The sequence below is a fragment of the Zea mays genome, chromosome 7, assembly GCF_902167145.1.
Source record: "Zea mays cultivar B73 chromosome 7, Zm-B73-REFERENCE-NAM-5.0, whole genome shotgun sequence".
Taxonomy (NCBI): domain Eukaryota; kingdom Viridiplantae; phylum Streptophyta; class Magnoliopsida; order Poales; family Poaceae; genus Zea; species Zea mays.
The window spans coordinates 176888370-176899263 of NC_050102.1; the positions used below are offsets into that span (position 1 = coordinate 176888370).

The following is a 10894-nucleotide window of genomic DNA, read 5'->3' on the forward strand; positions in this document are numbered from 1 at the left end:
TGTACTCTCAAAAAGTACAACCACTCGAGGCTGTGTGGGCAGCCACTCAATCTGAACTCGTACGGTCCCACCCCAGGGTTATGAAGGCTGGGGTAGCACCGGGAGGATAAGGAAGGGGAATGTTTTGTCCGGTTTGGACATGGTGGTGGCCTGACTCCTTCCGGTATAACCGTTAAGGTTCGGACGTACAAGGAAGGAAAGAGTTTCGGATTCGGGTCTCATTGGCCATGAGATCGCAGAGCCGGACTAGTGGGTAAAGTGTACCCCTCTGCGCAGAGTCTAAACCTATTCGAATAGTCCGTGTCCACTGGTATGGACGAGTCTGGTATGGTATGACAATTAGTGTTTCTACTACAACTGGGAACAGGGAAATGCGTGTGTAGGTTCTGGATAGAAAATGGTACCACGGGAGCGGGAAGCTCAGTGGTGGTCAAGCAAGTGTTACTTCTATTGTCTTGGGAAAACCCTAAACATTGAGTACCGCCTTTCTATGAAAAAGTATGAGTGACTTCAACTCCACCATATAAAGCATGTACAATATAGGTCACTTTCTCGTTACGGGAGCCGGGTGGGCTTGCGGAATACCTAGTGTATTCACCCAGATTTATTTATGTTTTTCAGCAGCTGAAGACTTTTTTTCTGCTATGCTTGATTGATGGGGACTGTGTCTTCACCCAGTTCTGCCTGTGGCCTGGGCTATTTTATCTTCCACTGCGCTTTATGTTTTTCGGCTCACTTTCGAGCTTGTATCCCCGGTATTGTAATAACTTTATTCAGACTCTGTAACTATTTGAAGTAATGAATGTGGTTACTAGCCTCCTGGGACTAGTAATTATATCACATTTGAGTCCCAAAGGATCGGGACGCTTCAACAGGCAGTCACGACTCGTCCGAGGCCAACCCCCAACGGGAGATGCAGTCACGACTCAACCGAGGTCAAGCCCTGGCTAGACAGTCAGTCACGACTCGCCTGAGGCCACCCTCGGGTGGGACATGCAGTCATGACCCGCCCAAGGGCAACCCCTGGCGGGAGACATAGTCACGACTCGTCCGTGGCCATCCTCAGGTGGGACAGATAGTCACAACTCGCCTGAGGCCATCCGCGGGCGGGACAGGCAGTAATGACTCGCTCGAGGCCATCTACGAGTGGGATAGACAGTCACGACTGGCCCAAGGCCAACCTCCGGCAAGACAAGTAGTCACAACTCGCCCGAGGCCATCCTCCGGTGGGATACACAGTCATGACTCGCTCGAGACAACTCTCGGGCGGGAGAGGCTGTCAAGAATCACCCAAGGCCAAGCCCGGTGGGAGACGCAGTCACGACTCGCCTGAGGACACCCTCGAGCGAGAGACATAATCACGACTCGTCTGAGGCCAAGCCCGAGCGGGGCAGGCAGTCACGACTCATCCGAGGCCAAGCCCGGGCAGCAGACACAGTCACGACTCATCCGAGGCCAAGCTCGGGTAGCAGACGCAGTCACGACTCGCCTAAGGCCACTTTGGCAGAACTGTCCGCACCCGGCCTCCTCCACCTCTTCCCGCCTCTCGCTCTAACTGCGCCACGTTCCACATGTCGTGGCCTCCATCCAGCTAACGCCCTCCAATCTGCCTCCCGACGCAATTCGCGGTCCCACACACCCGCCCCCCGAGCCTACCTCCCAATGTCACCTCCCTCGCATGTCGACCCGACACATGAAGTTTGGTTGATAACATCACTAAACAATGACCTATACATACACAAGTGTCACCCTGTCGATTGATTACCTCACTAAACAAAGACCTATGTCTGCATTAGTATAACCCGTTGCAACGCACGGGCATATACCTATAAAATTTAAAGTTCAGATCGAATTAGAATGAGACCTTTTTCTATTCACTTTTAACTATTTTTTTAGGATTATACCATTTTATGAATAACCATTACCACCTATCACGGTTCCGCACGACGGCACGAGTCATCGTCGCCTTCCCCTCCCTCGACACGCCAAACGCGAACTCCCGTGCCGTGACCTCCCGATCTCAGGCGATGGCCGCGCGGCGCCTCGGATCCCCCGCCTCTAGGTGGCTGCGCCCGTCCGCGCTGCTCCTCCTGGTCGCTTCCGCTCTCCTCTCGGCCCCGTCGCCGGCCCGCGCGCTGCGGTTCGACCTCGAGTCCGGCCACACCAAGTGCATCTCCGACGAGATCAAGGTTAACGCCATGGCCGTCGGCAAGTACCACATCGTCAGCCCCGACCCCAACTTCCCCGATGCCCAGCTCCCCGAATCGCACCGCATCTCCCTCAGGGTACGCAAGTGAGCGGCGCCAAGCGGCTATTCGGTGATCTGGTTTGGAGAGGAACCCGTGGCGATGTGCGCGTGACGATTGGGGGCGCTTTCATTCGGTTGACGTGCAGGTGACGTCGCCGTACGGGAACAGCATGCACTACGCGGAGAACGTGCAGTCGGGCCACTTCGCCTTCACGGCGGCGGAGGCCGGCGACTACCTGGCCTGCTTCTGGGCGCCCGACCATAAGCCACCGGTCACCATCGGGTTCGAGTTCGACTGGAGGAGCGGCGTCTCCGCCAAGGACTATCCCAGCGTCGCCAAGAAGGGCAAGGTCGATGTGAGTATTTGGCTTCGCCCTCCATAGTCCTACCTTTGTTTTGGTCAATTCACCTCCAATCGGGTCACGCCGATAGCCACATCGTTTGTTAGTGGTTCACTTTTCGGAATTAAGAAAAAAGATCATGGGTTCTAATTTACTTCTGGCAGCATAATTATAGGATTGCTCCTTCGTATTTGGGTGCTTGGTGTGGACTTACCTATGAGGTGTGGGACTAGTATGTTTAGACAGGAATAGTTTACTGACCGTGGATGCTGATAGTTTGTTGGTCTACATTGATGTTGAAGAGCATTTGGTTTTGTAACTTTAGCGAAAGGGCCTCTAGCTGAGTTGGTTAGGTGGTCTAAGGCTCAGCCCCGGTCGTGGTCGTTCTCACATGGGCTTCGATGCCGCTGTGTATGGGTGGGGCAGGGGTTCGGGGGTTTTCTTGACCTGTGTGAGAAGATCTTCTTCTTAATACAATACCCGGGGGCTGTCTTACCCCCCGCAGGTCAAGTTTTGTAACTTTAGACTTGCTAGTGATTTTGGTTTGTTTACTTGCTGGACTGCTAGATTTTACTTGTTGGAACTTTTCAATTTTCTGAAATAAGTTCGGTTCAATTTGAGTATGTATTGTGTATGCTTTTGTAGCCTGTTTTATGTGCTTGCTTCATAATGAGTTCCTTTTAGTTTTGCTACTCTTTTTTTTCCTGTCAAGGAGTATATTTGTAAGTGGTATGCTGATATTTTCTGGTCCTAGTGCTGGGTTCGAGTATGGTACAGGTGCCGGGCTGGATTTTTTTTGGGGGGGGGGGGGGGGGATATAAATCCGTGTGGTTTTGGAATTTGAATCAAGAAGTTCGTTTTTTAAAGTGTATTGATATTAATATGTTATTGCCACAGTTCAATTATATATTCTTCAATGTGGATATAGAAAGGTCATAAGTTAGTAACCAACAGGTTGCTCGTTACTTCTTTTATGGTGTTTTTTCTTGGTTTTCATTGTGATGTGTACTTGTTTCATACAAGTTGTGCACATTGTTGATTGTACTTGAATGAATAACAGGTACACAATTGGCATTTGTAATGTTTTAACCCCTCACTCAGTGTTTTTTAATCTCGTTTTAATAATGCATGACTTAATGGGGTAAGCATCATGTGTGATTTAGAGTCAGATTCTTATTGAACATCTAAAAAACTTGGCAGGGGAGGGAGACCGCCATCCCGGTATTATATCTTATTGAACATCTTACTGAACAAGTTTGGTCTCTTGGCATAAAATTCTAGAGAACTAGACTCAGAGAGATGATATGTGATGAAGGTGGAATGTCATGGTTTCAACATTGAACTATTGTATGTTAATGTTGAACATAAGGGTATTTTTTGAACTTTCCATTGAAAGAAAAAGGAATGAGAGAAAAGAAGACTTGTCCTTTTCCTGACTTCTTATAACTGGGCATTTTGGTGGCTGTGTAGCTTATCTTCTTTTCACCTCATATTTCCTAATCGTTGGGTTGTAATTTAAACTTTTATTGCTATCTAGGAATTGAACATAACCAATCTCGCTAAGGGCATATTCATTTCGATCGCAATCCATGTGGATTGGATGGGATTGGATGGCTTTAAATTCCTAGCAAGTCAAAAAGATCTTCATTTTATCCAATCTTATCCAATCCATATGGAATGGGAATAACCGAATAAGGCCTAATGTGTCCCATATAGCATTTGCTCCTCTAGTTATTTATTGGTTGTGTTGACACTGCTAATAAGTCAGAATCAATTCCCAATACTGAGAAAGTTGTCTTGTTTGTGAAATAGTACTGCATTTTGCCATGTTGTTTCTTATGGCTAGTGCCTCTGTTCATACATGTGTGTTGCTCATATGTTACAGATGATGGAATTGGAGCTGAAGAAGCTAGAGGAAACTATAAAAAATATACATGAAGAGATGTTTTATCTGCGTGAAAGGTACTAGTCTGTTAAGTCAGGGAGAAAATGGATTTTGTGGAAAACTAAAAAGCAATTCAGATAACACATGGCCATGTCTTGTGTCCAGGGAAGAGGAAATGCAGGACCTGAACAGGCGAACAAACTCAAGGATGGCTTGGTTAGGGTTCCTCTCCCTTGGCGTCTGCTTATCGGTGGCAGGTTTGCAGCTGTGGCACCTGAAGACCTTCTTTGAGAGGAAGAAGTTGCTGTAGTTGCCCCACGGTATATTTTTGGGTGAACTGTCAGATGTGTTACAGAGCTTGGAATCCCATGTAGCAAACGCTATGCCAGATACTAGAGAAATATGCTTCACAATGCTTGGAATCCCATGTAGCAAACGCTATGCCAGATACTAGAGAAATATACTTCACTATGCTTGGAATCCCATGTAGCAAACGCTATGCCAGATACTAGAGAAATATGCTTCACTATGCTTTAGCCTGTCCAGTGAACCTCTAAGGAACTTCAAAGAGAAACTAAATTGTCTTCATTTTAGCTCGTGTTGTAATTTGGACATCTGGATTCTGGAGCAGTGTTGACTCTTCTTTATCATGTGATACTCCCTACGTCCCTACATCCTAAAATATAATTCGTTTTAGACTAATATTTCATTTATTAACCTACATCCTAAAATATAATTCGTTTTAGACTAATATTCATTTATTAACCATAGTTTAAATGAACGTGGATGAAAAAAATGGGCTAGAAAGAACTATATCAAATATGGACGAAAAAAGTGGTTTATTTTGAGACGGAGAGAGTAGTTGTGAATTGCCTGTTTTTTTATCTGAAAAGGTGGGCTAGAAAGAGCTATGAAAAGCACGAAGCTGAAGCTCCTGCGAAGGGGCTCACGGCGCAACAGTGGCATAGACCACTAGCGGGAAGCGCTCCCTCCCAGGGTGATTGACGCACCTATTTAGCTAGGATGGATTACGAGCCTGTTTGGTTGTAGACAAAAAAAAACTGACCAAAATTAGGTAGCTAGCCAAAGCCGGGCTAAGAAAAAATTGGGCTCAAGTTTAGCTATTTAGTTTATAGCCAAAATGCAATGTGGCCAAGCCAAATTTTGGCAGCCAATTTTCCAGCCTTGAATTTGGCTTAGAATGGACACATGTTTATATTGGTATGGCCAAATTTTCATGGGCAAGGCCAAAATTAGGCCACCAACCAAACACGGGCCAAATTGTGTTAGCAAAGCCAATATTTGGTCATGCAAGGCCTGCATCCAACCATGCTCTACACGGGCATATGTGTTTAATGGTATTGTGTGTGTCCACGTACTAGAGGTTTAGGCCTCCAAATAATTTAGGCCCTGTTTGGAAGTGTAATATTTTTGCAGTTTTGAAATAATACTATAGTATTTGATGATACTATAGTATTAAAACTCAAAAGATGTTTGGTTTGTATAGACAAAACATAGTTTTAAATACCATGGTTTACCCAAAACCGTGGTATTTTTGGAGTTTTTGAAACTCCAGTCAGGACCTCAGTTTTCTTCTCTTCTCTCTACATATACTTTGTTTTTCCAATGAAACCAAACAGATCTCGGTTTTGAGCAATACTGTGGTTTTACTGTGGTAAATTAATACCGTAGTATTTGTGTCATGTACAATTGTAAACTGTGGTATCTCAAAATTACGGTATTTTAAAACTGCATTTCCAAACAGGCCGTGTATGTATTGGATGCATGCGCATGCGTGTGTATGATGTGTAGTGGTGTGAATGTCTTATACTCTAAAAAAGCACGTTCCATATGCGATCTATTATATGCTACAGTTGCAACAAACCCTGAGTGCAACGAATTTGTAATCCGCAAATATTTCCCTTTATAAAGTTTACAGTAACTTCTATGACAAGTAACACTTGCAGAATATGCACGGTAAAAACACTTCCCATAGCCAATGAGTCTAAGCATATAAAGATCCTGGCAACAGAAAAGAATAGAAAAAGAAAATCAACCGATCTATATAGAACACCACATCAACCTAAATGCTGCAGAACATAGTTCAAGATTTTCCATCATTTACGGAGAGAAGCCTAAAGACAAAGTTGTAGAGGATGTGGTACAAAGAAAGCTTCTGTTTTTTTTACCAGAAATAGCATAAACGTAAAACAGCAAGAAGATTTTCAGTCTCAGTGGACCTTTCTAGAGGCACCCAATTTTGTACATTCATCAATGTCAGATCTCCCGAGAAATCCCCAATCATGACAACAGTCATAGTAAAAAAATATACGCACTGCTACTGGAACAAATGCCAGTGGTTCTCGTGTGAATAATGCTCCTTGAGCTTCTCAAGCCTCTTGAGGATCTCCAAGAAAGATGGCCTCAGACTGATGTCCCCAGACCAACATAGCTCAACCAAACTGCAATAAAAAAACAAGTTAAAACACACTCCATGCTAACGTGGCAATTGTACAGGTGTCAAGGATATTTTGACTTATACATACTCCTTCAACTCAGTGGTATGATTTTTACGGAAAACCGGACGATGCCCATCTGCCACGTACTTAGCAGCCTCATAAGGTTCGTAGTTGGAGAAGGGTGAATCACCTTCCAGCATCTACGATCATATAGAATAATTTGTCATTCAGTGATACCACCTTACTTCTGGGTGCTGGCTTCTACTTTCGGGGATGAAATTACCTCATATAGAATCATGGCAAAAGAGAAGATATCAACTTTCTTGTCATATTTCCGGTGCTTGAAAACTTCAGGGGCCATGTACCGATCTAATGTTTGTCCAAAGTTAAAACATAACAATTAACAATTACATAATATATTGAATTCAAAAGAAGATATTCAAAGGAGAATGGTAGCTCCTGAAGCTTACAGCTTCCTGTCTCTCCAGTCATCTTGTATACATCATTCGCATGCTGCGCTTTGATGATCTTGCTAAGGCCGAAGTCTCCAACCTTCAAGTGGTTGGCAGCAGAATTCACCAGAAGAATGTTTCTAGAAGTTGACAAGATGAGTTTGACTGGAACAAAAAAAAGGCACTTTATCAAAAACCAAGCAATCCCACGACAAACCTTGGTTTTAAATCTCGGTGAATCACAACATTAGGCTCATTATGAAGATATGCCATTCCTCTGCAAATGAAAAAAAAACATAATGAAGATAATAACACAAGAATCAAGTATCTCAGCTAAGAATTACGGAAAACCAGCTAATACATTGCAGAGATAGTGATATGCAGTGAGGTGAGTCAGAAATACATGTAGGCAGTATATGAAGGCTCAAGGATATGGTGTTTGTGGCTTAACTAGAATGCAAATACTATTATGGCACACTATCTCAATCTACAGTTCAAACAGATCCAACAGACAACGCTACTATAAGTTTATAATGCTGTTAACTAAATAGATTTGACATGATCTTACGAGGGGATGATAAATAGATGTATTTGTAGCTGCAGGATCAAGGTACTCACAGTGGAAGGCCATTCTTAACTACTATATTACACGATAAATTATTTAAACACTATAACGGCTGTTCTTAACAATTATATTACAACTATAAAGGCCTCAAGGAGAACACATTATTACTCGAGGACATTTCGCTATGTTTGTCCTCAGCCTTGCGAGAATACATCTCACAATGTTCGTCCATTGAGGACATCAATTGTGTACTTATTGTATACATATTTTCACTCCCTATCCCAAATCATGTAATTAACAGGGTTGGTGCGCAAGACAAACACAGTGAAACAGAGGGTGTATGCACTAAGAGTCAAGGACATGAGGTGAGAGTACCTTGCAATATCCAGTGCAAAATTAACAGCGGTAAGTGGGTTGAGTGCACCTTTGTCCTTCAGATATTGATGAAGATCACCCTGAAAATGCATATAACTTAACATGAGAAGGTTCCAAATAGACCACGGAAGCAAAATGATAACAGAACACAAAGCAAAATCCGTACTCCTCGTAGAAACTCAGTAATTAGCATTAGAGGCTTGGTTTCTGTAACTGCTCCAAGGAACTGGACAACATTTGGATGTCTCAGCTTTATTAGCAAGTTGACTTCATGCTTAAAATCTTGGCTGCAGGAAAGGGGGAAAACATTACATAAATATGAATACAGAAACATGTACCTTGTAACTAGAACGCTATAGTTAACTACGATTGATGAAAAGTCAGTGTACAGTTAATCAGTTGGAGCAAGCAAGGAGATCGATAGTTATTCTGATATGATTGACTTACATCACCAGCCTGTCATCAGATAAGGATGGAAGAATGCGCTTGACAGCAATAGGTGTTCCTCGCCAATTTGCTTTCAGAATTTCACCGAAAGAGCCCTGTTGTAAGTAGCAGGTTTGACGAACTTAAGATAACCCAATACAAAAAGAACTATGCTAATACTTCATCAAATAATTATATTGAGTAGGAAATGTCTCAAGACTTGAAACCTTTCCGATAACAGTTGCTTTTGTGAAGTCCAATTCAAGTGGGTTAATCTCCCAGTCAGCCTTATTTGTTAGAGGTGGTGGAATCGTCTTTGGTTCAAAATGGCTTCCAGTTTTCCCCTACATAATGTATACACAGAACAAATTCGAAGGAGATAAGAAAGATCAAACGATGCATCAACCTACAAAATCATATTATATCTACAATGGCCAGTTTAAAAACTCTTAGTCAAATAGAGCATGATTAATTTAGTTGCAAGCAAAAGGTGCACCAAAATATCAACAGAGGCATGTGTAAATTATCAAGCTCTCCAAGTCCTACATAATATCCCCTTAGGTCACCTAATATGCTGCCAAAGAAAAGAAATGACACCTCTACTTCCAACAACAATATTGGGGACCATGCGTCCTGGACATGTATTTAGAAACATTGCACCAATAAAGGCGATAACAGCTGCAGAGCAATATACAGGGGGGACTCACCCACTAAATCCATACCATACAGTGACAGGTGGAATTGGAATACCTGGTGTTCAAGTTACAGATTTAGTAATCTTGATCTACAGGTCAAACCTATAGAACCCTAAAACTTTGCAATCCATTAACCAAGACAACCTGTTAAATCAAGTTATCGACCACATACATATGTCAATCCACCGTGCTCCTTGAGCAGCTCAATCATGGGCTGCCTCTTTGCGCCCTCCGCATCAGCTAGTGGCTGTACACAAACCAAAGAAATGTTAGCATGATTAGCAATCATCCTAAGTGTGACATCGCAATATTAGAGTCTGGACCAACCCAGTCAATATTTACAGCACTGCAGCACAAATATAACCAATCAGCAAGCAGAAACCTAGAAGTGCACCGGACAAAAACACGAGCACTCCACGCTTCTACCTCGAAACTTAAGACCAAACCGGATCAAATAAGCAACTAAATGAAAGTACGACTCGTCGCGGTGCAAAAATGCCATACATGCTTTAAAGAGCGGAATGAACCGATCATTGTAGCAACGGCACATTTGACAAGCCAACATAGCACGAGGCCCCATGAATTCGCAGCACGGCCGAGACATTAAGAGAAACCGGTTCCGAAGGCCAAGGCAAGAAGATGACAAGAGTACCAGTGTACCAGCCAATAGTAGGTTGAAAAGCTGCGGAGCCAGCTGATCGCGTGCCTTTCCAAATTGGACCAAACAAATCGTATCCCAACGGAAGCGAGTAGGATCTGAAACCTCTGAATCGTCCCAACACGAGAGCAAACAGAGCGCAAGCGCAGCACCGGCCGACCCAGATCGAGCCCGCGGCATCGGAGCAGACAGAGCATGCAAATCAGACGCAGATGCAAGAGGATCGTCGCAGGATGAGGTTGGCCTGTCCTGTCCCACGCCGACCCACCCACCCACGCACCGTGTTCTGCCAGCGGTCCTGGGCGTTGACGTCGGCGCCGTTGGCGACGAGGCACTCGGCGACGTCGTGCCAGCCGTGGAGCGCGGCGACGTGGAGCGGCGTGCGGCTGTCGTAGTCCCGGGCGTTGACGAGCGCGGCGTCCTCCTCCAGCAGCTTCCGCACGGCGCCGACGTCGTTCTGGTGCGTGTGCCACAGGATGAGCGAGGTGCGGGCGACGAGGCCCTTGTCGTCGAACCGGCGCCGCGCGCCCCCTTCCGACGACCCCGCGCCGCTGCTCCCGCCTCCGGATCCCCCTTCGGCCGCAGCCGCGTCCTCCGCAGCCGCGCTCATCTCCCCACTCTCTCCCGCGCCCGCGTGGTCGGAACCGAACCGAACCGAACGAATCTGGGTGGAAAGGGTTTCTCTGCGTCTCCGTTTGTTTCTGTCTCTCTGGAAATCCTACTATTTGTCCCCCTCGGCTCGCGTGCTGTGCGCGAGATCTGAATCGGATCTGACCCGTGACTGTGTAGC

General features: G+C 45.0%; 2 protein-coding genes across 4 annotated transcripts; one reads left to right on the top strand and one right to left on the bottom strand.

The window, feature by feature from the left end:
* Positions 1-1962: 1962 nt before the first annotated feature.
* On the top strand, positions 1963-5123 carry LOC100191273 (uncharacterized). Its single transcript, NM_001136707.1, has 4 exons — positions 1963-2285; positions 2395-2604; positions 4475-4551; positions 4640-5123. Exons 1-4 carry the CDS (start codon positions 2028-2030, stop codon positions 4782-4784), a joined length of 690 nt encoding a protein of 229 aa, NP_001130179.1. The 5' UTR covers positions 1963-2027; the 3' UTR covers positions 4785-5123.
* A 1390-nt stretch (positions 5124-6513) lies between these two features.
* LOC100382164 (uncharacterized) lies at positions 6514-10894 on the bottom strand. 3 transcript variants are annotated; one of them, XM_035960649.1, is made up of 12 exons: positions 10385-10894; positions 9619-9693; positions 9459-9501; positions 8979-9095; positions 8773-8867; positions 8492-8612; positions 8326-8405; positions 7603-7662; positions 7404-7525; positions 7217-7302; positions 7021-7133; positions 6514-6936 (listed from the first exon to the last, which is right to left on the bottom strand). In XM_035960649.1, exons 6-12 carry the CDS (start codon positions 8516-8518, stop codon positions 6813-6815), a joined length of 612 nt encoding a protein of 203 aa, XP_035816542.1. In that variant the 5' UTR covers positions 8519-8612; positions 8773-8867; positions 8979-9095; positions 9459-9501; positions 9619-9693; positions 10385-10894; the 3' UTR covers positions 6514-6812. The 3 variants fall into 3 exon arrangements, with proteins under 3 accessions (XP_035816542.1, NP_001168395.1, NP_001348553.1); NM_001174924.1 differs by having other exon boundaries at positions 6576-6936; positions 9591-9693; positions 10385-10739; NM_001361624.1 differs by lacking the exon at positions 9459-9501 and having other exon boundaries at positions 6576-6936; positions 10385-10859.

Excerpts from the sequence above, each read along its gene's own strand:
- LOC100191273 (NM_001136707.1), top strand. The coding sequence starts at position 2,028 with ATGGCCGCGCGGCGCCTCGGATCCCCCGCCTCTAGGTGGCTGCGCCCG. Across the intron at positions 2,286-2,394 it reads CGCACCGCATCTCCCTCAGG|GTGACGTCGCCGTACGGGAA; the intron begins GTACGCAAGTGA and ends GTTGACGTGCAG. Across the intron at positions 2,605-4,474 it reads CCAAGAAGGGCAAGGTCGAT|ATGATGGAATTGGAGCTGAA; the intron begins GTGAGTATTTGG and ends CATATGTTACAG.
- LOC100382164 (NM_001361624.1), bottom strand. The coding sequence starts at position 10,714 with ATGAGCGCGGCTGCGGAGGACGCGGCTGCGGCCGAAGGGGGATCCGGA. Across the intron at positions 7,526-7,602 it reads CACCGAGATTTAAAACCAAG|AAACATTCTTCTGGTGAATT; the intron begins GTTTGTCGTGGG and ends GTCAACTTCTAG. Across the intron at positions 7,134-7,216 it reads TTGCCATGATTCTATATGAG|ATGCTGGAAGGTGATTCACC; the intron begins GTAATTTCATCC and ends ATATGATCGTAG.